This window comes from Lacerta agilis, chromosome 16 (assembly GCF_009819535.1).
Source record: "Lacerta agilis isolate rLacAgi1 chromosome 16, rLacAgi1.pri, whole genome shotgun sequence".
NCBI classification, from domain to species: domain Eukaryota; kingdom Metazoa; phylum Chordata; class Lepidosauria; order Squamata; family Lacertidae; genus Lacerta; species Lacerta agilis.
In genome coordinates, this window is record NC_046327.1 from 5,627,875 (window position 1) to 5,654,707 (window position 26,833).

Sequence of the window (26,833 nt, forward strand, 5' to 3'; positions counted from 1 at the left end):
GAACACTCCCTTTCGGGTTTGCGGCGTTCGGGAGCCAAACTTTCGAGTCGCAAGGCATTCGACAACGTACGACAGTAATATGGTACTTAATAGTGCAATTATTTAATGTCTGCTCACAAGTAAGGGCCATTAACTTCAATGGGGCCCAGTCTCAAGTAAGCCATTATCCTAAATGTGTTAGAGAGAGAGTGCTAATAGCTGAGAAGGAACACGGGGGAAATACGGCTGATAACTTAATATGGAAAGATGTAGCGTGATGGAAAAAATAGGAAGAGCAATTTTTTACAAACTGATCCTGTTGCTCACATCTCTGCTGGTGCTTGCCAGATCCCCCCCCCCCAAATCTTTTAATGCCACCCAAACTTGGATACTCGGGGCTTGCAGTTCTGTACAGTGCCTGGCCTCCACAGGCCTTACCAGCACAGGTATACAGACCGAGATTTCCCCCAGGAAGAATGTGTATGCTTCACTTAGCTCAAAGGTTAGGAAGAAGATTACAGTAACAGCTATAGAGATTAGCCAAGCTACTGCATGAGGGTTAGGGCACTCTCACCCTTCCTCTGCCAAGCTGTTTTTCTTCATAATCTTCAGTAGTGAATTTCAGCCATAAAGCTTCCTGCAGCTTCCCAACCCTTAGAGAAGGCAGAATACAAATGTTTTCCGCAAACCCAAAATGTACAACTTCCTTCAAGATAGACGTTCATGTGCTGAAGCTAGCCCTATTTACATAAGCCCTAGCAAATGACAGAGGGAGGGGTCAGACTCACACCCACAATCCCCACTCCTGCCCTCTGCAGTTCTCTCTCTTTCTGAGATCTAGTTATCTTGCAAAATGCAGAGTGCAAATTAAATTGAGAAGGCTTATGCCCATACAGAGTGTGCCTGTGGGCTCTGTTCAGAAGCTTAATGCGGGAAAGGGTTGGAAGCAGAGACAGTGAGCTTAAATCTGGATCCCCTTTGACACATTCCCTGGGCTCATGCCCTTCTGGCTTGCACTCTTTATAAAGATTTGAGGATTGAGGTTATTACCCCTCTGTTATTGTCCATGCCGAGTTGCTCAACCATTGCTACTGTGTCCTTCAATATGATCAGATGACAGCAAAAATTGCAATGTTTTTAGCAGGGACAATTAGAATCAGACCTACTATTTGATTATTGATGTACACCCCAAAATGTATTTTCTATACCGGTAGTTAAGTTTTTACCTCTATCTTCAGTACATTTTATTTTATTTTATTTTATTTTATTTTATTTTATTGCTGTGGCTAGTAGCTGATGCAGATAAAGGTGATTCTGGTTCATTCACTGGTCATGTGAATTGGACTATTGTTTGGGACCAGAGAGTGTACTAGTCTAAAATGCCATATATATAAAATCAGTGACCTGTACTTTGTTGAGGTGATGGTTCTGTTCTGGTTTGGGCTCAAACAAAATCTTTTAATTGCTGATTGAGCTTCCTGTCTATTTGTGGGGCAGGGAGCAAAAGTAAACATTCAATTCATATTTAGTTTAACTCTTGACACTTTGGTTTCGGTCAGCCTACAGGCTAAATATGTCCCATCAATTTTTTTTCCCTTAAGAAAGTACTTCGGCTTTTCCTCCCAGGAGTTTTTCAGCGGAGGGGAGTTGAAGTAATTTCCTTGTTTCTGGTACTCATCTGGTAGTGACAGATGAGAAAATGGGCAGTTGGCAGCAGTGGTTAGAACAGGGGTCAGCAAACTTTTTCAGCAGGGGGCCGGTCCACTGTCCCTCAGACCTTGTGAGGGGCTGGACTGTATTTTGAAAAAAAAAATGAACGAATTCCTATGCCCCACAAATAACCCAGAGATGCATTTTAAATAAAGGGACACATTCTACTCATGTAAAAACACGCTGATTCCCGGACTGTCCACAGGCCAAATTTAGAAGGCGATTGGGCCGCATCTGGGCCCCGGGCCTTAGTTTGGGGACCTCTGGGTTAGAAGAAAGGGAAATGATGTTCTCGCCATGTGTTTTTAGCACCTGTCAGAACCAAAAGCTAGTAGAGTACTTCAAGCTGAGTACTTCTGTGTAAATCAGAGATTTGAATAACCTTTTTTTTAATGAAACAGATTTACAAAATATTTGCTTTTGTGATGCAGCAAAGAAAATCTCATTCAAGCTGTGGAGGATGACATCCAGCAGGAAAAGCAGGTGGCGGAAAACATAGTCAAAAATATGTCTGAAGAGGATCAAGCTAAATACATGGAGACAAAAGTGGCAAATGAAAAGCTCTTGCAGGTGACTCTTTCATGTCTGAACTACATCTTGATGAGCCCCAGCACAATCGAGAAAGAGTTGATAAATGAAAAAGAACTCCTTCTGTAGCTGAAATCCAACAAACGAACACAGAAGCTGTTCTGCTTTTATGTAGGATAGCATGATCTTGACTAAGCTGTCAACTCCCCATTTTTTTGGAGGGGTCCATTTTCTATGCACGTAGCCCCTGGTAGCTTTCATTAACCAAACACGCCAGTCCTGCTTTCCAAACACAGTGCATTCCTAGGAAATTGTTCGTTAGATGAGCATTTGCTTAATGAGCTGGTGATTTCCAGTATTTCCTATACGAACATTTCTGTTCCATCTCGGGAGTGCCTGGCGTGCTCTGGTCCATGGGGTCATGAAGAGTCAGAAACCACTAAACAATTCTTCCTCCCTCCTTGGTTTCTGCCTGAAACTAAGTGTCAATCAGCCAAAGAAAAGAAAAAACGAATTGTCTGGTCCTTCCTGCTCCCTCATTTGTCTGATCTTTTCTGCTCCTTGACGTGCCCCATCTCTGTCCCTCGCTCCATGGTTTCTGCCCAAAATGCTGCCACCACCAAGATAAATACAAGGACCTGGACAAACTGCAGCTGTTTGGATATCTGAACCAGTCTTTCATTTAGCGAAGGTTGGGTATAACTAATTGTGTTCAGGTAACAGATTTCAGGTAATATACATTCCCATAGCAGGACCTGCATACTAATTTATTTTACTCTCGTAGGAATTGTGTGCTTTACAGCAAGAACTGGATGCTGCGAATATAAAAGAACAATCTCTAGATGCTGTATGTATGACATTAAATTCTTCTATTCAGTTACAAAATGATTGAAATTTGAGGGTGTTTAAAATTTTGTTAATGAGAAAACAAAAGCTGGCATAAGTTGTTGGGGGGTTTTCTTTCATTTTTTTGTTTTTGCTGTACCATTAAGAAAATATGGCCAAAATCCCATGATAGCCTATTTATTTATCTGGACACTGGATATCAATTTGTTACTTAGTGACTTTGTTACTTAGTGATTGTAGGCTCTTGATTTTTAATTCTCTACTCTATTTTATCCAGGATATATACAGTGGTGCCCCGCTAGACGAAAATAATTCGTTCTGCGAATATTTTCGTCTAGCGGTTTTTTCGTCTAGCGAAGCGGCAATGTAAACCGCGGTTTTCGCTAGACGGGAAAAAAAACGAAAAAAATTCGTCTTGCGAGGCAGCCCCATAGACTTTTTCGTCTTGCGGGGCAGCCTCCCGCTAGACGAATGCCTTCGTCTAGCGAGTTTTTCGTCTTGCGAGGCATTTGTCTAGCGGGGCACCACTGTAAGAGTCGCGGCTCCCTTTCAGCCCCGCCCTCCTTTGTTGAATGAGCACTTTTGGTTGATGTACAAAAATTCTTAACAGATCACTTTACATGACTTTATTCACAAAATATTTCATCACTTTAGTAATGAAGTTTATCTCTTCAGGAAATAGCACACTCCCAGGTTAAACAGGAGGCTCTGCAGCTGTATGAAAAGCTTCATGGCCTTGAGGAACACCGGAATCAAATGATTGCAGAGGACAAAAGTATGGGCTCTCCACAGGAGGAGAGAGAGAGATTGCTAAAACAGGTATGTAGAGTGCCAAAACAGACAGAAATGAAGAGATGTTGCATACAAAGGGCAGCTGAAAAGTGTAAACTGGGAAGTCAAGTCAGCACCCCTGTCCAAACCACCAACTATTGATAATGACGCTAGAAACAGAACTGACAGACGTCATTTATTATTATTAAGTGGTCTCCATTTTTTGCATAACCGAGTAATTTTTCAAAAAAAATCTTTATTGCATTTTTAAAAAAATTACAGAGAAAAGAATAAATGAAACATTACACCCGAATATACAGAAAGAAAAAGGAAAAGGTTTGCAGAGACCAACCGCCTTTGGTTTTCCATTGTTACAGTCATACCTCGTGTTATGTATGCTGCAGGATGAGTACGTTCGGGTTACGCACCGCGACGACCCAGAAGTAACAGAATGCGTTACTTCCGGGTTTGGCGGTTCACACATGCGCAGAGACATCAAATGACGTCATGCGCATAAAGCACCGAATCGCGTCACACACATGCGCAGGCACGGCGCTTCATGATACGGACGTCACGGGTTATGAACAGGGCTCCGGAACGGATCCCGTTCGTAACCAGAGGTACCACTGTATTTAATAATTATATGTTTCTTCTTTTTTAAAAAAAAAAAGGTGAAGGAAGACAACCAAGAAATAGCAAGCATGGAGAGACAGTGAGTGCTGTTCCATATTGTTCTTTTAGACCCCAATTCTGAATATAAATGCAACTCTATTATCTATTTCTGCAAAGCTGCTCAACTCATATAACCAACTTGTATAGTGCAGCTGCTTATAGGCTATATTAAGAAACAGACCTAGTGTTTTTTGAATGCCTCGCAAAACACTTCTAGTTACAACGTATTTTGAACTGAGATATGATCTATTTGGGATGACTTGAACTGTTACTAAAGTGCTAAAAGCAAGTAGTATGGAAAGCCAAAGGCTGTATTTACTCAACCAAGTTTCCCCCCATATCTACATGTTCATCTCGTGGCAATTTACCTCATTCCAAGGGAATTTTGGCAGAAAGTTGCTTAGGCAAGGTGGAAGATTTCCAGGGTTCTTAAACATGCAGAAAACCTCTGCAGGCAGAGAAGAGAAGTAGACCTCATACAGTCATCCCCTTCATGTGTTTTCTGTCTCTTGTTCATAATGGCTAAAGATGGCTTTATGAACAGTACAACTAAAAATTGTGCATTCTTCTATTATAGCAAACAGTGAAATCCTATATATGTCTGCCCCATTGATTTCAGTTGCAGGTGCGTAGCCGTGTTGGTCTGCCATAGTCAAAACAAAATAAAATAAAAAATTCTTTCAGTAGCACCTTAGAGACCAACTAAGTTTGTTCTTGGTATGAGCTTTCGTGTGCATGCGCACTTCTTCAGATACACTGAGACGGAAGTCACCAAACCCTTAAATACAGTGAGGGAGTGGGGAGGTGTATTACTCAGAGGGTGGTGGGAATGGGTGATCAGCTGATAGGTGTGGAAAACCTGTTGACTGCTCTTAATGGCTGCAATTAGTCTTGCAGGGAAGGCAAGGGGTGAGATGGCTAAAGATAGCTTTGTCATGTATAATGAGATAAGAATCCAATGTCTTTGTTCAGACCAGGTTTCTCCATGGTTTTAAGTTTGGTGATTAGTTGCAATTCCATTGATTTCAGTGAGACTTACTCCCAGTAGGTGAATTAGTATAGGCTTGCAATCCAAGTCATTATTATAATGCTGATTAACCAGCAGGTGGACCCATTTGTTAAGTTAAACAAGGCGACATTGCTCCTTTGGGATAATCAAGTTTCTGTTTAAAGTTAAATACATGAAGTCAGTGCTGGAATGCTAAGAACCTAAGAGATGATAGGGAAAGAAGCTAAAAGTTGTTGGAGTTTTACGTTTGTTAACTCACGCATGCACTTCACTTACCTTGCTATTTCCCTTCCAGAAAATGCCTTCTAAATGCTGTACTTTTCCAGTTTTCATCATTTAGTTTTTGCATGGTTTTAGGCTGACAGACATAAAAGAAAAAATCAACCAACTTAACGAAGGAATACGGCAGCTTGACATGGATTTAGAGGAGCAGCAAGGTAAAGTAGACAGGACCTATTAACCTGGTTTTTAAAAACATTATTAAGGAGGGTATTCAACGAAGTTTTACTCAGAACAGGCCGGTTGAAATGAATGGACATGAATAAGTTATTTTCTGTTATTTTCAATAGGTCTACTCTAAATAAACTTTATTTCATAAAAAAATTATATACTGTTTGATAGTTTTAAAAAGATCTCAAATCAAAACGAATAAAACAATAAGAATATTAGTCAAAGCAGTTAAAACATTCAGAAAATTTAAACCAGCAATAAACTAAAAGCACATCAACATTCTAGGTATCTGGGTAAGCTTGTCTAAACAAAAGTGGTTTTAGCAGGTGTTGAAAAGGGTACAATGAAGGTGTCTGTCTGATATCAATAGGCAGGGAGTTCCAAAATATAGATGCCATCTTGTTTAGTTTTTCTTCCATGTAGTAGATCTGATTCAGAAGTGAATTTGTGATTTCCCCATTGATTTACGATCTCTGGATTGAGGGTACTGAAGATCCGTGCGCACAAAAATCTGCTGTTGGCAGGAAGGTTTCTTCTTGTTTTGAAGGACCTCACAGATTGAGAACAGTGAGTGAAGATAACATGATGAAGTTTCTCCTAGTCGGGGCAATGTGTACTCTGTAACAGAATAGGCCAGTTCCTTTACTAAATCCAGCCCAAATTCTGTGATACAAATCAGTTTTGCAAATGGAACAAGTATGCACATATTTCCTTATTTTGCATAGTATTTCCAAGAATGGCTGCTTACCCAGTCTGGGGTGGGCGGCAGTTGCGGCCCGTTGCCATCGGCTCTGCAACCGCCGGAGCAGCAGCCAGCAGGTTGCCGGCTACTAGAAAATCCCCGGGCCAGCCCCTCGGCACCATGGGAGTTCCCACCTCATCACTGCCATTTGACTTTGGCCAATCCAGCTGAGCCTGTGGGGCAGGGCATGCGGGAACAGACTGGACTATTGCAGTCTTCACTCTGGCCTGCTACCACCCCATATATAAGCAATGGTGCAGACTTCAGCAAGAACAGCAGTATCCTGTTGGCATAGACGGGGTTAGCGTTTTCACTACAGAATGCAAGGTTTATGGATTATTATTATTATTATTATTATTATACCCCACCTATCTGGCTGGGTTTTCCCAGCTACTCTGGGCAGCTTCCAGCAAAATATGAAAACATAATACAGGAGGACCATTTGCAGAATGTGTATGTATGCTTCTCTGAGTATATATTATTGAGCCCTGATATCATGTATAAGTTCATGAGAAAAATATATTTGAGATGTAGAGAATTGTTAATTCAGCCTGAATTGTTAATTTAGCCAAAGGGGCTTATTCCTTGTTCCTGCTAATCACTACTCTGTTAAGGAACTTAAATAGTACAGTGGTACCTCTGGTTACATACTTAATTTGTTCCGGAGGTCCGTTCTTAACTTGAAACTGTTCTTAACCTGAAGCACCACTTTAGCTAATGGGGCCTCCTGCTGCCGCTGCGCCGCCAGAGCACGATTTCTGTTCTTATCCTGAAGCAAAGTTCTTAACCTGAAGCGTTATTTATGGGTTAGCGGAGTATGTAACCTGAAGCGTATGTGTCAGGTGTGCCTTGGGTTGCTCACAAGTAACCAGGCATGAGTCCGAACTGTCTTTTATTTTAATTTTATTGCGCTAAGCTGTGGGTTAAACCACAGAGTCTAGGGCTTGCTGATCAGAAGGTTGGCGGTTCGAATCCCTGCTACGGGGTGAGCTCCCGTTGCTCGGTCCCAGCTCCTGCCCACCTAGCAGTTCGAAAGCACATTAAAGTGCAAGTAGATAAATAGGGACCGCTCCAGTGGGAAGGTAAACGGTGTTTCCGTGCGCTGCTCTGGTTCGCCAGAAGCGGCTTTGTCATGCTGGCCACATGACCCGGAAGCTGTCTGCGGACAAACGCCGGCTCCCTTGGCCTATAGAGCGAGATGAGCGCCGCAACCCCAGAGTCGGACACGACTGGACCTGATGGTCAGGGGTCCCTTTACCTTTACCTTTATTTACAAGCAGAGAGCTGAAAAAACATGACTATATCAGTCGCTAGCAGAATCCGGGAGTGCCGGTTTCCGGCTACGACCCCAACAAAGGAATTTCGGCATACCCAGGCGCCTCTTGCCCTGTCTCCTTTTGACCCCCCTACGCAACTGGGGTGACGGAAGAGGCATGCTCCCCTCTGAGCGAATGTCGCGGGACGCGCTGGGGCTCCCAGCAACATCCCCAAGCCTCTGCCTCTCCAGACTGCTTGTTCCCTGCCCCTCCCCGCCGGAGGAGGAGTCGCTCAGCCCATTTGAAGAGGTATCTCTGCTGAGGAGGTGTTGGGGTTCTCTATACATCAAAGACACAAGGCAGTTCCCTGACAGTATGTAACCTGAAGCGTATGTAACCCAAGGTACCACTGTATTGTTCTTTCTTGATTGCAAACTTGGTACTCCCATCACTGCTTCATTTGGTCTCTCCGTTTTCAAATAATAGTAACAATTTCATCATTCTGCCTTTATCCTTTTTTCTTTGCATATTGCTTTTGCATTATTTTCTGTATCGTTTGGATGACTACAGACGGTAAGAAATAGATTGCTTTGGTGATAGCTTAGCAAAAACAGCATTTTACACGAGTTTGTTTTGTTTCTTGTGGCAAGGGTAATAAAACAAAGAAGTAGAACTATTCTCTGGATTTTTAAAAATGAGTCCAGGAATATATTCATGGTCCTCTGAAAAGTGGGCTAGACTTTTTCAGAGCAATTTCTGGTAAGTTTTCCTGTATCATGAAAGGGAGAGTCAGCCAGGAACAGGCTCACAGCTGCAAGGAAGTTCAAGGAAAATCATAGTCCCTTGGGGCCAGTTGCATATGCTTATAATTTGTATATGTTAGATATGAAGGAAAGCTGAAGGGATGTCGATACAATACTATTGGAGAGGAAAGAAGATGTTGGAATTCTTGACTCTAAATGTATCTATATTTAGCTTATCCTTTCAAATTTTTTGCTTATGAAACCCAGACATCTACTGGAATAATTCTTTTATATTTTAAAGACTGGATTTTCTCTATTGCTTATTGTCAGTGTGGGTAACAACAATCAGAAATGGTAAACCGTATTAAAATACAAAGTGTACAAGGTACCCCCCCCCCATCTCAAGCACTAAATATTTGCTTTAAATCAGATTTCCATATGTGGATTTTGGTCAGCTCCTAAATGAACAAGATTCATTGGAACAGATCAAAGAACAAAAGGTATAGGAATGGATCGCATGCAGTGCTAGTTGATAGATTCTTGCACAAAGGGTATTTCCCATACCACCTACTCACTGCAGCCCCTGTGCTTCCCTAAAGCCTCTTAGGATGTGATATGAGAGGTTGTAGTAAAAGGGAGAATTTGGGAAAATCAAGCAGAGACAGCTTGTGCTGTGAGTTCCGTTGAGTTCAGTAGGGTTTATCTCCGAGTAAATGAGAAGATCGCAGCCTTAAATTATTAACTGTTTAATTTTAAAATGGCATTTTTGTAGGTGAGAAGAATCTGAAATACAAGGAGTTGAAGAAAAGAGAAGAAAGCATGGACAGTAAGTAGTTTCAAATGTATGCTGACATGCACTGTCAAAATGAAGGCATCTCTAAATGCACATTTCATTTGCATTAATAGTTTTTGGTCACCTGGCATGGTCGCTGTTCTTAATTTAGCAACCTTAGCCAAAGACATTTCCCCACATAGCCACTGGCTTTGCAGCAGTGCATAGAGTAATAATTGATTGCTATTTCAGGCATTCAAATCACCAGTCAAGAAATTCCTCTTGGTCTGTAGGCTGCATTCAATGTTTTTCACAGCACAATTAATTGTGGGAAATTGAAAATAAAATAAAATATGTCCTGGTATGTCGGAAAATGTTGTATAGACACATGAAAAAGATTGGGAAGATCAAATAACAGCAGTTTTTAAGTTCCATATGCCCTTCTTAAGCTGCTTTTGTGTAAGGATGCATCTGTAGATTTTGCTTTTGTCAGGAGACTATCCTCAGAGGAGAACTAAATAAGGAAGGCGTTTTCCGCACCTTTACAGTGCTCAGTTGACTTAAAAGCTGCGTTCAGCATGCAGGAATTCTGATGTAGATTTGGAGCTGCCATGCATGCATGAGTCAGAGCAGGGGTTGGCAACCTAAGGCCCATGGGCCACAAGCGGCCCACGGGGGTTGTTTAACTGGCCCACGAACCAAGCCACCTGCTCGGCAAGTTCCCGCTCGCTGTGCTAAACCAGTGCAGCATGGCGCAGGGACTCGCTTCCGCAACACCAGAAATCGTGGGCGCACGCCGATCCGGCCTACGGAGGGATGTCTGCTGGAGTGAACCGGCCCAGGCGAGGATAAGCTTGCCAACCCCTGAGTCAGAGCTTCCCTGTTCGTCTCTGTCAGGGCAGCTCTTTGGACAAAAGTCCATTACACCCACACAGCCACCTTCTTCACAGTGGAAAGTTTAGCTCCTGCAAGGGTAACATATATGCACCAGAAGTAAACTATGCATCATGTTAATGGCACAGTCTTAGAGTTCTGCAGGGCTCTAATGGAGCACTTCAGCAGTGGCACAAGAGATGGACAGGCAGAGCAACAGCACTGACTCTGTGGCATTGGGACCACTGCAGTTCCCCCCGGGGCAGCATTGATGTCCCACAAGAGTTCCTCTTTGCAAGTGTAAAACACTTGCTAATGCATAGAAGAGAATAAGAAGGCACCTTTTTATGTGGCTCTTCATGTGAGCTTTGACCGTCCTATCATTGGTTGATCACCACATAGATATTAAAAGGTAAATAAAAGGCTGCAAAAACCAGCTCACTTTCTAGATCTTTGTTAAATCTTAATTACTGAAACTTCTGTGCCTTGATGTACTCTGATATTATTTGTTATTGCCAGCTGAGGAAGGCCAAAACAGGGCCCTGTCCTGGTCTCCAGTTGTCTCATCATACATCTGACTCGCATCGTAGAAGCCCTTACATCAACCTCTAAAAGACTTTCAAGAGACTTTTCAATGTGAAACCATTATCTTTATTTAAGACTGTGACTCTTAACAGGATTGATACTATATTTGAATTTACTCACGAGTAAATGTATCTTTGTTGTTGAAACTTGCGGCCAGAGATCTTAGAAACATTTTTTCAGCACATTCTAGATCAGGCATCCCCAAACTCGGCCCTCCAGATTCCTGTTCTAGATATTCCTTACAGATAAAATTCTTGGTAAAGTTCCATTTAAATTGCTTTAAGATGTTTGTTTATATACAGTGGTACCCCGCTAGACGAATGCCTCGCTAGACGAAAAACTCGCTAGATGAAGGCATTCGTCTAGCGGAAGGCTGCCCCGCTAGACGAAAAAGTCTATGGGGCTGCCTCGCAAGACGAAAAATTTTCGTCTTTTTTTTTCGTCTTGCGGAGCGCGGCTGTCATTGCCGCTCCGCAAGACGAAAAACCCGCTAGACGAAAATTTTCGCAGAACGAATTATTTTCGTCTAGCGGGGTACCACTGTATATATATTTTAATTGCTTTTACATTCAGAATCCTTATAGCTATAAGTAACATTTCAGGACTTTTCTGCTTTTCCTTTTATAAGCAGCAGCCTCCCTTATCTTGTTTTTCAATCTTTAGACTTTCTTGAATCTTTTGAAGAGGCAAAGAACCAGGAACTAGAACGGAAAACACAGATAGAGGCCAGTATTGTGGCAATTTTGGAGCATTCAAGCAGGGTGAGTGGCTTTGGCTCCAATCATAAACTTGGAAGTAAGTTCCGGTGACTCTGCTGTGATTTTCATTTTACTTTTATTGATTTTTTATGTAAACAAATCCAAATGAAAGCAAACTAGAACCAAACGAAATAACAAATAACCAACTTATTTTAGGCCTTTAACTGGGAACACTTACCCAAAAAGTACATCATGTCAATCCAAGAGCATTAAATCACTTACTTTTTACCATCTTTGCAATGATACCAAAGGAAAAGGATAATCTTCCTCACAGGTAAGCCCATTTTCAAAGGAAAAGAGGATCAACGAGTAAAAAATTCTGGGTTGGTGTGTGTGTGGAGTCTGATGGTGTTTTTCTTTTTATTTGTGTAGAATTCACTAGGGCTTTACTGCTGCGTAAATGTGGCTAGGATAACATTTTTAATCCCTTTTTCATAAGAATACACATTTGTTCCTTCCTTTAGAATAAAAATGACGAGATACCAACCACAATTATTAGTACTTTCCAAAGAATCAAATTGTTTGGTGATAATTTCATTAGTTGCTTTTGTTCTTCAGAAAGCATATCAAGTTGAAGCTTACATGGGTTGCTTGACATATAAACAGTTTACAGTATGGCATTCACATGTGAGAGAGGGGAGAGTAAGAGAGAGAGAGAGAGAGAGACTGTAGCATACTACCTCCCTGACCCCTCTTATTCTTGGGGCCAGTGCAGAGATAACACAGACTTCCTGTTAACTGCAGTTAACAAGTGAATAGTCAGCTTTGGAAATGCATGCTCCCTAACCTCATTTCAATCTTTCCCTTCAGTCTTAATTTCAGAATCTGAAACCCATTTGAAATCATTGTTTTGGATCCTAGTTAAGAGAATTCTGCTTAACCATAACTTTGGTTAACATTGATACCAGCACGCCACTTAACTTGGTATAGCATTGGTGGGGGAATCTGCTTCAGGATGAAGAGGGGTTTGATTCCCAAGGCTGGCTCCTGTTTTGTTTTGTTTTGAATCACAGTTTAGGGAGAGCCATTACTGCATCTTTTTCTTCCTGCAAACTCCACCTTCCTTCACAAACAGAACCACCCTTGTTTCTTCTGCCGACACCCCAGTCTTTAATGGCACTAATAAACCTTTTATGGCCACGAGAAGAAGCAAAATGTTTCATAGTTTACTTCCATCACATATGGCACTTAAACTAGGCAGACGTAGTTATTTATGCTCTTTCTAGCTTAAAGTACAAACTGCACCTAGAATCATTCCCTGTTTATATAATCTCATATGTTCTTATTTTGCTTAGTGTATCAAATCCCCCCAAAAGTCAGACAATTTAAGTCGATAAAACTATTATTTTAACATTATTACACCTTTGGCTACGTTACCTAAGCTTGGTTCTCATTTGGATATGTTCATTGTTCTGTTGCCTATTTTTTCCCAAGAAAATCTCATTGTAATGGCTTTTATGTACAACTTTCATGGCTTCAGCTTTTGTCACTCAAGGCTGCTTCATGGAGGAACAAGCATTTTCACTTTTTAAATACTGCATGCTACAGTAAAAACAACTTAATTTACACAGCTGGCTCCTGCTTATAAAACCAGGATCTGATTGTCACGTTCACAATTTGGAGTTGAGCTGCCCTTAGGATATATTGGCTTTGGAGAGCAAGGTATTCCATAGCATGTGAAGGGAAAACATTTACTGGGAGCAAAGACTATCCTCACTTGAACTTCCCCAAATTGCACCGGCCTCTCACCTTTTGTTCACCCTTGGCCCTATTTCCCCAATCGTAGGTGAGACAATACAATGGTCTGTAAAACTGCAACAATCTCCTTTTTTATATATGAACTCCAAACAGCTAAAATGCTTTTCCTAAGGGGATTTTCTGTGGCTGACTTCAGTAGTATGGAAAAGCTCCAACCGCTCTCATTGTTAAGCCACCAGTTGTAGCAGTGCATTTGGCTCATGTCATCTTCCACTACTCTTCTTTAATCATGCAGAATGTAAATCGCATGAAGCAGATATCTTCTGTAACAAACCAAGAGCTGAAGATCATGCAGGAAGATCTCACTTTCAAGTCAAGTGAAATGCAGAAATCACAGAGTACTGCGAAAAACCTGGGAACAGGTATGGCAAGCGAATTGTACATTGTATTTATTTACAAATTTCTGTCCCATCTTGTGGTTCAAAAAATGGCCTTAATGCAGCTTACAAGAATAAAAACCAAAAAAGTAAAAATCACTGCACAAACTAAAACATAGGTAGGCAAACTAAGGCCCGGGGGCCAGATCCGGCCCAATCACCTTCTAAATCCGGCCTGTGGACCGTCTGGGAATCAGCATGTTTTTACATGAGTAGAATGTGTACTTTTATTTAAAATGCATCTCTGGGTTATTTGTGGGGCATAGGAATTCGTTTGTCTCCTTGCTGGACCTAGTAGGACCAACTTGGCCAGTTAGCCCTGGTGATCATTTGATGTCTACTGACTGGGGGTTCCCCCCCCCCAAAAAAATGACCCCTGAATTTTTTAATTGTATTGATATTGATGCTGCATTTATGTTATATTTTATGCTGTTCTTATGCTGTTTTTAATTTGCATTTTGTTTTATATTTGCTGTTAGCAGCCCTGAGCCCGGTTTTGAAACCGGGAAGGGCAGGGTATAAATAAATTATTATTATTATTATTATTATTATTATTATTATTATTATTATTATTATTATTAGTTTCTCTGCCCCTATGGCCTGGCAATTTGCTTTATTCTTCTTTAACATAAAGGAAGTTGGGATCCTGTATTCTACTTTGATTCTGTGCTCCGTGCAAAAGAGCCTTGTGGACCCATATAATGCCGTAGAAATGCACCTCGGGGCCACAACCTCACTCTTTGTATAAAGATCATTCCTCAGAGCCTTCTCCTTCCCTCCCCAAAGGAAACTCCTGTGAGTAAACACATTTGCTGAGGGCAGCATTTCCCAGTAACATTTCCCCGGGTCAAAGCACAAAGCAGTTTTGTCTCAGAATTTGCTACTGTGTACACATTTGCTTGCTGAAGTCCGACTTAGTGGCATATCAGAAGGAACTGGACTGCATCCTCTTCCTGTCTCTTCCCAGAGAGAAGGGTTGTTATTTTTTTTTTCTTTCCTTTTTCCCTTTCCTTTTTTTTTCACTGTAGGATGGCCGTTGGATTGAAGAAAATCCTTTACTTTCTCCAGATTATTTTTCAGGGGAAGCCACCCTACAGCTAGTAAGGTCATTGTTCCATCTGGCTCAGTACTGTCTGCTCTAAGCGGCAGTGTCTCATCAGGGGTTCAGGAAGGAATTTTTTTGAGCCCTGCCTGGAATGCTAGGGACTGAACCCAACACTTGCATTCAATATATGTGCTTCACCACTGAGCCACAACCCATCCCTTCTACAGCTCCTCCTCCTGTAGAAAGCAGGTCATGTTTTAAATGCATGCCAGTGCCATTTGAGGCATATAAGACATATGAAACTGTCATATACCCTCAGTCTGCCCACCCAGTACTGTCCAAGGTCTCAGGCAGAAGGTATGTTAGACCCTCCTGCCTAAGACCCTTAGAAGTGGAGGCACCAGAGTTGAACCAGAGACCTTGTTCGTGTAAAGCATAGACTCTGCCACTGAACTATGGGCCATCCCTGTTGTAGCCCCATCTGAGCCCCTTTGCCGAGCAAGCAGAGGCTACGAGTCTCTTAGGAACACTTACCTGAGATCAGAATCCACATACAAAGTCAGACAGTCCAGATGTTAGGAAATCCAGATGATAGAACACAGAGCCAATGGTCAAGATGGAGCATTGGCAGCAGTAAGGTAGAGGGCTGGGAACCACAGGCATTATTTCCAGCATCTGATGATGATGATGATGATGATGATGATTGTTTGTTTGTTTGTTTGTTTGTTTGTTTGTTTAAACATACATACATACCCCACCCATCTGGCTGGGTTTCCCCAGCCACTCTGGGTGGATTCCAACAAAAGTTTTAAAATACATTAAAACTTCAGTCATTAAAAACTTCCCTAAACAGGGCTGCCTTCAGATGTCTTCTAAACGTCAGGTAGTTGTTTATTTCTTTGACATCTGATGGGAGGGCGTTCATGGCGGGCGTCACTACTGAGAAGTCCCTCTGCCTGGTTCCCTGTAACCTCACTTCTCGCAGTGAGGGAACCGCCAGAAGGCCCCCGGAGCTGGACCTCAGAGTCCGGGCTGAACAGTGGGGTGCTCCTTCAGGTGTACTGCTGCTGAGAGCTCTGTTTAAGAAGCCTGGAGCAAGCTGGTTCTCATCCGTGCCCTCTGCTCTGTGACCTTGAAGGCTGAACAGGTGTGTGTGGAGTCATTTCACCTTCTCCCCCTTCAGGCTGCTGTTCAGCAGGCAAAGCTGACTCCTGGCCCACGACAATCCCCATAAAGATATTCTTTGGTACATATATACTGCCTCTCCCTCAGTCATTTGGGACTTCTCAGTTTAGGAAAAATAAAAGGGGATATGATAGAGGTGTATAAGATTATGGATGGCATGGGAAGAGAGAAGCTTTCTTCCCTCTCACAGAATTTGTGGCCATCCATTGCAGCTGAATGTTGGAAAACTCAAAACAAGCAAGGAGGTGGATGTTCACTGTGCATAGTTAAATTTGCTCTGACAAGTTGTAGTTGCGGCCACCAACTTGGAAGGCTTTAAAGAAGGATTAAACAGATTCACGGAGCTCAAGGCTGTCAGTGTCTACTAGCAATGATTGCTAGGTTTGCCATCCCCTATCAGAGGCCGTAATGCCTCTGAATAAGAGTTTCTGGGAATCACAAGTGGGAGAGTGGTGTTGCAGGACTCAGGCCCTGCTGGGCGGCTTCCGATAGGCATTTGGTTGGCCAGCGTGAGAACTGTGTGGGCCTTTGGTCTGATCCAGCAGAGTTCTTACAGCTTGAAAATGTAGAGCCGCCCAGAATGGCTGGGGCCACCCAAGCAGATGGGCAGGGTACAAATAAAAAAATATTATTACTCTGATGGCAAGAAAAAGTTCACTTAGCAGCAAACCTTTAAAAATTAGTTGAATAACACACAAAGAAAAAACAACTTATTTGCTACAATACCAGAGCAATATTATACAGTACTGTCGTACCTTGGTTCTCGAACACCTTGGTACTGGTATGTTTTGGCTCCCAAACGCCAAAAACCCGGTACATGTTCCAGTTTTTGAACATTTTTTGGAAGCTGAACATCTGATGTGGCTTCCGCTTGAGTGCAGGAAGCTCTTGCAGCCAATCGGAAGCCGCACATTGGTTTTCGAACGTTTCGGAAGTTGAACGGACTTCCAGAATGGATTTTGTTTGAGAACCAAGGTACGACTGTACTTCTATTATGGCAGGATGGAGGGAAAGCTACTAATAGACCAGTAGAATGACAACTGTATCCAATCTAAGCTCAACACAGGAAGAGAAGCGGGAAAGGAGCACAATTAGGGAAATGGTCCTGCAAAACTCTAGCAGAGCCTACCAGTCCCAATGACAATATCAACATGCATACACACACATGGAGGGAGCCAGTGCACTCAAGACAATGAAAGAATGCAGCACATGTCTTTGCATCGCTATGCATGCGAGACAATGCCACAACACTCCCTCAGCCCCAGTGGCGCAGCCAGTAGTTGACCGTCCAGTGATGAGGTTGCATGTATGTTCTCTGTACGGATTCCTGTGTGTCAGTGCACAGCTGCAAATAACAGCACTAGGTATATAGCCATTTGTCCTTAACAGTTCCCGGATCAATATGATTTCTTGAGCTTCTTTGCTCATAAGAAAAATTCACATGCTTCCCTCCCTAAAACTGCACTTTGTTTCTTGCATATTGCATCTGCCTTCATTACACTCCAATAAATCTGTTCAAAGCAGTTAGGGAATCAGATGCTAGCAAATCTGTTTGGGGGTAAGAGACCGCTAATCTACGTCTAGTAAACTTTATTCACTAGAGCAGTGTTCCTCAACCTTGGGTGCCCAGATGTTTTTGGCCTACAACTCCCATCATCCATGACCAGTGGTCCTGCTAGCTATGGATGATGGGAGTTGTAGGCCAAAAACATCTGGGGACCCAAGGTTGAGGAACACTGCACTAGAGCACTCTTTTGAAGAGATAGCATGTATCAAACAACTCAAATACCTTGTGGGGAAAACAATTGAATTTAAAAAAACAACCAGTGAAAATTTAAAAAGAACCCTATTCCAGGCATATGTTGTTGTTGTTGTTTGTTTATCCGTTTAGTCGTGTCCGACTCTTCGTGACCCCCATGGACCAGGGCACGCCAGGCATCATATACCCCTAGCTTCTAAAATCTTACTATCCACTTCAGGGCCTATTTTTAAAACAACATTTAAAAGGAGGGGGGATCCTGTAATCCATTTTCATCATTCCCTGCCACTCTCAGATTTTAGTTTATCACAAATATATCTGAGCTATACCTAAGAAGTCAACTTCCCGAAGAGCAAGATATGGCACCCCAGGGAGAAACTAAGTGAGGTTGTAATAGCAGCTTAGCACGATAGCCACTATTGCCGGTTCACATGAAAGGGGACCGTGGTTTTTGTTTGTTCAGCTTTTCCTGAATGCTTAGGGCAGGTAACAAAAATCACAATGCCTAATACAAGGCACCAAATGCCCCTAAAGAGCCAGTGTGGTGTAGTGGTTAAGAGCGGTAGACTTGTAATCTGGTGAACCGGGTTCTCATCTCCCCTCCTCCACATGCAGCTGCTGTGTGACCTTGGGCTAGTCACACTTCTTTGAAGTCTCTCAGCCCCACTCACCTCACAGAGTGTTTGTTGTTGGGGAGGAAGGGAAAGGAGAATGTTAGCCACTTTGAGACTCCTTCAGGTAGTGATAAAGCAGGGTATCAAATCCAAACTCCTCCTCCTCCTCTTCTTCTTCTTCTTCCTTGGGCCGTTTTTTAGTTTTATTTTATTTATTTATTTTGCTTAAATCTGGATTAAGCTCTTATACAAAAATTACTTAAGGAGAAGAACTGCTTGTCACTACTTCTCTATGCAGGTTTTCAATCGAACACATGGTGGTGAGGTTAGAATCATGCTTCCATGCACCTCTCTTGCTCACCTGATATTTGCACACTAGGCACCATAGGTGCGTAGAGGCCTATGCATAAAACCTTATAACATGTACACAATTTTTCAAGCCTAGACACACCAGACTACGCCTCTGGGCCCCTTTGCAAACACAGCCTTCAGCGTGGAGGAAATAAGAGGCCACACATGAGGACCCAGTTAATGTTCTGGGAGCATTTGATCCGTCAGCAGTTTTCAGGGTTGGGCAAGTGTGATCTATAACATGAGTGAGAAAACCACTGGGAGCTCCATCTAAGAGCTGAATGTAAGGGTAATAAATATGGCATCCAAACTGCAGATATTAAGTAGATTCAAAGACACAGGGGGTCAGCATGACCTCAGTCTGCTAATAGACAATAAAACAAAAATATGCGTGTTGAGCCTGACCATGTTCGTTTTAACACGTGCTGCAGCTTAAGATACTATTGATATGCCCACCCCCTACCCTAAATTATTAACAGAACCATTGAGGGTATATTATACCAGTCAAAACAATCCTTAGGTCACCTAGAGACTACAACACTTTTCGTAGTTTAAAACTAAAGAGGGCAATAGGATCTTTTTGCATAGTTTTATGGACAAATGTAAGCTAAGAACAACAATGCTAATTCCTCTTTGCCAGTTTTTGTTGCAAATATGTCAACACTAGTCTTAGCGATACCACTACTTCATCACATAATGGATATTTGTATGTAAACCTTAAGGACGTACTTAAGAGGTTTCCTGGACTAAGGCCAAGGTGAACAAGGCAAGCAGGAGTCAGTTGTCTCCTCGAATAAGTAAATGTACGATTCACTTCTCTCCGTGCTAGGAAACAATCTCCATTGTATGTCAGTAATGCTTCTTGGCTCTTTCTGTTTCAGATAGCCAGCGTCTGCGGATGGACCTCCAGAAAATGGGCCTGCTGGAAGGCAAGATGGTCGATGAACTGACTTCTCTCAAAGAAAAAATAGAGCAAATGACCAAAGACCTGGAACTTTACAACAATCTGCCAGCTCTGAAAGCAGCAGGAGAAGAAAAGAAAAAGGTAGATAACAGTCAAAACACATTAATGATATTTGCTTGAGACCGAGTTATTGAAATAGCCCAGCTGCATCTTGTTAAATGTTCTATCTTGGTGTCCTTTACATACTTGTACGCTGAGGCATGGTGGAGCTGCTTCCCAAAGGTGTTAACAGCTTGTGGCTACTCACATGATCCACCCCCCAGTCAGGTGGTTATGGTAGCTGCATACCTGCCACATCTGCATGGAGGAGTGTCATGTGTGGCTTCTCATTTCTCATCAAAACTGAGTAAAAAAATGCTTTGCTTTGCTTTTTGCTTTCTAAAGAGAAAATAAATGGCATCACTGTTTTAGATCTAAAACTGAACATAAATTAAAATACATCATAGAAGGCATCCCCAAGGGTCATCCAGTTTAACCCCTGCAATGCAGGAATCTCAGCTAAAGCATCCATAACAGATAGCTACCCACCCTCTGCTTAAAAACTTCCAAGGAAGGAGAGTCCACAACCTCCCAAAGGAGACCGTTCCACTGTCATACAGCTCTCGCTGTCAGAAAGTTTTCCCTGAAGTTTAGTCGGAATCTCCTTTCTTGTAACTTGGAGCCACGGGTTCAAGTCCTACTCTCCAGAGCAGGAAAAAACAAGCTTGCTCCCTCTTCCATGGGACAGACCTTGAGATAAGTAACATGTAACATTTCCTGTGCAACTACAAAGATTCAGAGGCACTTGAGTTGAGTTAATTTGGCATCCTTCTGCCTCGGGAGACAGTGGAAGATAGCACCTCCAGGGGTAAGGTCAAACCGTTGGAGCATTGTACTGCTGTTACAGTAGAGACCAATATGGGAGAAACATGTTTTGCTGCAGCTGGGGCAGATGAGGACATCCAGTTTTGCTGCTACTGGTGCGCCAGGGCATTTATTCTCTCTGCATTCCTCCCAGCAATCATTCCTCCTCTGATCTTTCTGTGGCTACACAACCTGCCAGTCTCCAGGCACTGCAGGGAAAAGTTTGCCAGCCTTAAATGCAGGGCCGTCTCATCCATAGGGGCTAGTGGCGCGCTGCGCCAGCCCCCCCAGGGGCGCCCCCGCGAGCCCGCCAGCATACCGGGCGCCCCCTCCCCAACTCGCCCCCACGGGCGGGCTGTTGGCCGGGCGCTCGCGCAGCCGCTGCCGCCCATGCCAGTACCGGGCTTTGGCTGCAAGCCGGCCGCCCTCGCTGGAAGGGCACGCAGAGCCCCGTGCCGCTCCAACACCACGCCCCTCATCCCCCGCTCGCCCACCCCCCCCTCCCGAGGGGCGGCAAGCGCGGGAGGGAGGTGGCGGAGAGGCGGCACGCCAGGGGCGCCGGAGGGATTGCCACGCCACGGCGGCCCATCTCCCTAAGACAGCCCTGCTTAAATGTCACATTTGCAGGCATCTTTGTCTCCTGAGTATCAGCTGCTGGGGAAAACAAACAGAAGAGTACTTTGGTGCTAATGTCTTGCTTGTGAGCTTCCCGTTGGCATGAGGTTGGCTACTGTGAGAAAAAGAATGCTGGACTAGATAGGCCTTTGGGCTGATCCAGCAGGGCTCTACATATGTTCTTGGGCTTAGCATTTATTTTAGTTGTTCATTATCTGCAGAAAGTGCTTTATTATCGGCATGCCTTCTATTGTCTTGAACAAAAAAGCTTTCAAGGGGAAGATATAAGAAAGTAGCTAGAGTACAATATTATGAACAGAAAGAGGAAATGTTTCACAGCTCGGGGGAAAAGAAAGCGTATTAAAGAGGAATGGAGAACCTGTGGCTCTCTGGTCGATGTTAGATGCCAACTTCCATTAGCCTCAGCCAGCATGGCAAATAGTCAGGAATGGTAAGAGTTGTAAACTAAGAACTTTGGGTGGCCAAAGGATTCCTTATCAGTGATGTACGAGCCATGGGTTTTCATTCCTAAAGAAATAGAACGGCCTTGTGTTCTCAGACATAACTTCTATTTTTCCATTTCAGAAAGATTAGCCAACTCGCAAACCAGTCACTACAGTCAACATAACACAGTCAAACAAATCAGTCCATGCATCTTTCACACGTGAACCGACCACATACTTTTTCCATGCTATAATATACACAATTACCATATTTTTCGCTCCATAAGATGCACTTTTTCCTCCTAAAAAGTAAAGGGAAATGTCTGTGCATCTTATGGAGCGAATGCATGGTCCCTGGAGCTGAATTGCCTAGGGGCCAAAAGCAGATCGTGCTCTTTTTTTTACAAAGAGAGAAGAGGTTGTTGAAAGGAAGCCACTGAACAGCTGTTCATCAAGTGATCGGGAGAGAGATAAGGCTGCATTTTCAGCCCCGCCCCCTTGCCCAGGCCTCCATTGTTGAATGCAGAGGGAGGCTGTTTGTTTCCCCAGAGACATGTGACTGGCTGATTAGATTATCTATCTAGAAACTGTAGAAATGGCTGTAGGGCTAGAAGCTGCAGAACTGTGAGTTTAACCCCATAAAAACTGGGCTTTTCCTCTTTGAAAAATAAGCTGCACCACTTTCATCTGATCCTCAGCAAAACAGGGCTTTTCCCTTTGCAAAAAAAAAGCTGCACCACTTTCAGCTGATCCTCAAAAAAACAGGGCTTTCCCCCTTTGCTCCTCTAAAAACTAGGTGTGTCTTATGTTCAGGTGCGTCTTATGGAGCGAAAAATACAGTATATGCTTTCATGGGAATGAGTGCTGGATACTTAGATTCAAGCATAAATGCTTTCCCCCTCTCTGAATTTTAGAAATAAGCTAGAGCACTTTTAAGAAGAGTAATTTTAATGTTCCATTTTTTATTATTTCCTTACTCTTAAGAAACTGCAAGAAGAGAAAGAAACACTAACGAAGCGCAGGAATGCTTTCAAGAAAACTATGGAGCATCTGAATAGAGAATATGAAAGCTTGAAGTTGCAGTTGCAGGAGAACGAGACACATTCACAGGTACAGTTGAAAATGCCTATTGCCTTTTGGTGTTGCCTTTTCTCCACCTTTTTGGAGTTTTGAAGCTTTTTATAATATGTCTATGCATCCATAAATTGCTTTTCTAAAGCCTCTTTATATAACTTCAAAATCTTTAAAATGTGGAAAGATGCTGCTTGTGGCAGGACTAAATTAGAAAAAAGAAACACTGAACTCTTTCAGTTATGAACTAAAGAGCAATTATATTAATATTACAGTAGATACATAAAATAATATTAGAGTAATTGAGATTATTTTGGAGAAACTCGTCCATACTGAAGAAAAAAGTGTGAATGTGAATATGTACTGACCATGCCAAATCTTAGGCAAGTCTAATATTTCTATAATTTTCTGAGCTCTGTGCTCTTTCACTCCTGCCATTCTGTTAATGGAATAGAGCTTTTGTCCCTGAGTTTTTGTTGCTGTGAAAAATGACAGGTTTGCCAGGGGAAATTGAGGGCAGGGGTAACATGGGGGAAAGAGATAACTCTCCCTCTTCCATATCAGTTTTGAATTTGGCAGACTTAAGAATATTCAGCTCCCAAATAGTTGTGTTTTCTTTTTGCACATTCATGGTTGAACAATTGAGAGTCAGTGTTGCAGAATATATAATAAGTGGGACCTGCAACAACTTTTTTGCACTGTGAAATGTTCCCTGTTTAGGATTCCATCCACTTCATCCCATTCTTCCCTAACACCAACACCTCCAACCAGCTTTTCCTCCCAGAATTACTTTCGCAAACCTTGGATTTCCTCTGATCCTTCTGATAACTCCCTTTTTTACATGAGTGTTAACTACTTTGGCTACATAAACAACAATACTCAGAGACTGACAACAGGAAAATAGAGGGAACGGTGGAAACCAAATGTGATTTCACGATACAATTTGATAATTTGAAAGGCTCAGCTGTATTTATGCTGAGTGTGGCACACAAGTCACCCTGTAAAATGTATTGAAGCTTTTCTTTATCACCTGTTGCATTGTATCTCAAAATCTACTAGCCATCAGAGGCTCAATAAAGTGCATCGAGCTCTTTTTCTGAGCAGAAATTGTGATGTGCAATTGTTGGTTTGGAAGGTATACCAAATAGCACTACACTGACATACTGAATGTTAGCTTCCGCAGAGCTATTCTGAAATATTCATTGCAAATAGCTTGCATGTCTTGATGGCACAAACTTTGAACAGTAGCACCAGCCAAGCAAATCAATGCTCTACAAATTGCGTTTTTAGGAAGCAGCCATCAGTATTATAGCCATATTGCCTTCCTGTTGATGCTTAAAGTGTTGTCCGAGTCCCAACATTTAGCCCGCAGTCTTACAATCTTCTCAACGCAGTCCTGCTCTTATCATAGCTTTTGGCATCAGACAGGAAATTTAGCTATGGAAATGAGGAAGTTTCTTCTGTGCAGCTCAGGGCCCAATATAGTTTCAAGATACGTTGCATGATAAGCCTTACATATTCTGAAAACAGTTGTTAACCAAAAAGAAACACAGATAATGAGAGTTCGGTGTCGTGCATAAATCATTGTCTCCACACTGTAATTAAATACGATATTCTCATTGCTTGCATGGATTGCAAACCATCTTTTTGATGCAGGGTAGTTACAAACTGCATGTGCTTTGCTGGAATCCTTATCAGTTCTTGTAATTTCTCTGCAGCTCTGATTAAGCATATGTCTAACTTACTGAAAATCGGTGAGACTTAACTGATTTAGTAAGGCTACCGATTTAGACATACTTACTAGAGAGTAAGCCCCAGTGAACATAGTGGGACTTCAAAATAGTTGTGTATAGATTTGTGCCTATTATATGAATTGTGCTTGATCTTAATCACTTGGTAGAATCCTTTGGGTGGAAGGGCAGAATATACATTTAATAATCAATAAATAAAACAAAATTAAATTAAGGGGGTTGGTTGTTACGCAAGTGACTATTTTTTTGCTAAAAAATTTTTTCATTTTGTAATTGCAGCTTACGAATTTGGAAAGGAAATGGCAACACCATGAACAAAATAACTTTGTCATGAAAGAATGTATCCTTTTTTAAAAGATGATGAAAATAATGACGGTAAATAGTGTTTTTTAAACTGCTTTTACTCAAAAAAGGTAACCCAAAGATATTTGAAGTGACACTTCTGAATAAGTAGATTTAGGGTTAAGCTATAAATCATTATTCCAAAACCAAGTCTGTGGTAAACATTTAAAACTGATTGATTTTAGTAAGAACATAAGCAGGTGCTTAAGTCTCTTAAATAAGTTGGGCTTGCTTAACATTTGCTGAATCATGCCCATTCTCAGCATTTTATTCTGAAAGCCTCAGGTACAAAGAGAGCTGATTTCAGGGACAATGACAACTTATTCCACATGTTACAGATGGCCATCATATGTCTTGACGTTCACTTATATAGATAATTATATCCAAAGAAAGGGACTGTTTTATTTGTTCAACAGGAGACAATGGCTATGAAGAGACTTTTGCCAGGAAATTATGGATGATATCCAACCTTAGTAGACCCATTAAGTTGTTTAAGTCGACTTATTTAAATGGGTTTACTCTGAGTATGACTGTTAGCTCTCACCTAGAATTTCTTCTGTTATAGTTTATCTGAGGCAGCTGACAATCTTAAAGCAGTTTGGTTTGCTGAGATATCATGGGGGGGGGGATTGCCTTCCTTCTGTACACCCAGAGCCCACACAGATGACCAAACTGCTTTTGTCATTCAATCTGTATCATCCTGTAAAATCTCAATGAGAAAGATGCAAATGTATAGTAAAATAGCTGTTTTCCTAGGTAGGAACTATTGTACATGGATATTTTAATATCTATAACTTAGGACACAATCCACCTAACAAACTGCGTTAGTGGAAATCATGCACAAGAAGAGAAGAAGAGTTTGGATTTGATATCCCGCTTTATCACTACCCGAAGGAGTCTCAAAGCGGCTAACATTCTCCTTTCCCTTCCTCCCGCCCAACAAACAGGGGCTGAGAGACTTCAAAGAAGTGCGACTAGCCCAAGGTCACCCAGCAGCTGCATGTGGAGGAGCGGGGAAGTGAACCCGGTTCACCAGATTACGAGTCTACCGCTCTTAACCACTACACCACACTTGCACTTGCTTCCACTTGCACAATGGGGTTTCCCCCCCCTTTCTACCCCCCCCCCCAATTTTTTGCTTTGGCGGTTGCAAGGACTCCCAGAATGGCATGAGGGGAGGGGGGTCATTCTGTCTGGCAAGCAGATATGCTTGTGCAGACCAAATGTTTATTTTAGCCTGACATTGAATCCTACCCTCTGGTGCATGTTGGAGAGTTTTCCTTATCTTGTTATCATCAGTTATAGCCACGAAAAGCCAGGAAAGTGATTACCGGCCTATAATGAAGAATGTGACAAAGCAGATTGCAGAATATAACAAAACTCTTATTGAAGCTTTACAGAGCAGCAGGACCTGAACGTAGGCACTTCCTTCTCATGTCCGTGGACCAGTGACAAGAATTCTTTATAGTGCTACACACTCCCCCAGTACACAACAGCAATATCTATGCGCATGTTTCATTCTGGCTAGTTAACAACAACCAGGAATTGGTTTCTTCAAAATTAACTTCGCTGGATTTAGTCCTCTATTCTCAGCCAATGGTCTATTGAAAACAATGTAATTTACATCATTTTGGCCTTAAAGTTAAGAAAATAATTCTACCCATCTTATTTTAAGAATTTTTAATAAGGGGAGAGGAGTGAATTGTAGGTATGAAATGAGATATGTAACAATAAATAATTTTAAAAAAAACTCAAGGAATTATCCAGCATTATTTTCAAGAGAATATTATTTCATAGGGATCACATGCCATAGGATACAAGTTCTCATGCCTCAGAATTCAAGAAAATGGGTTTTTGGCTCAACTGTGAACATAGCCTTGTTTCTAAATTCATGCAGGCGTAAAGGAGAAATGCGTTTATTTTACCTTTTAATGCGAACCTACCTAATTTTCAGTTCCCAAAATAATACATTAACTGAAACACAGCTGTCCTTTGCCCTTTCCTGAATCTTTCAATGCAGT

General features: G+C 42.2%; 1 protein-coding gene across 3 annotated transcripts in view; it reads left to right on the forward strand.

Annotated features, from left to right (window-relative positions):
- Positions 1 to 26,553, forward strand: part of IFT74 (intraflagellar transport 74) — a 52,495-nt gene extending 25,942 nt beyond the window's left edge. For all 3 annotated transcript variants that reach the window (XM_033172947.1, XM_033172946.1, XM_033172945.1), the window contains 12 exons: positions 2,121 to 2,259; positions 3,002 to 3,064; positions 3,739 to 3,882; positions 4,506 to 4,546; positions 5,873 to 5,952; positions 9,479 to 9,532; positions 11,600 to 11,697; positions 13,688 to 13,814; positions 19,665 to 19,828; positions 22,633 to 22,758; positions 24,750 to 24,810; positions 26,112 to 26,553. In XM_033172947.1, the coding sequence (XP_033028838.1) occupies positions 2,121 to 2,259; positions 3,002 to 3,064; positions 3,739 to 3,882; positions 4,506 to 4,546; positions 5,873 to 5,952; positions 9,479 to 9,532; positions 11,600 to 11,697; positions 13,688 to 13,814; positions 19,665 to 19,828; positions 22,633 to 22,758; positions 24,750 to 24,810; positions 26,112 to 26,227 (1,213 nt within the window). In that variant the 3' untranslated portion in view covers positions 26,228 to 26,553. The remainder of the gene's footprint in view (positions 1 to 2,120; positions 2,260 to 3,001; positions 3,065 to 3,738; positions 3,883 to 4,505; positions 4,547 to 5,872; positions 5,953 to 9,478; positions 9,533 to 11,599; positions 11,698 to 13,687; positions 13,815 to 19,664; positions 19,829 to 22,632; positions 22,759 to 24,749; positions 24,811 to 26,111) is intronic.
- Positions 26,554 to 26,833: the final 280 nt, after the last annotated feature.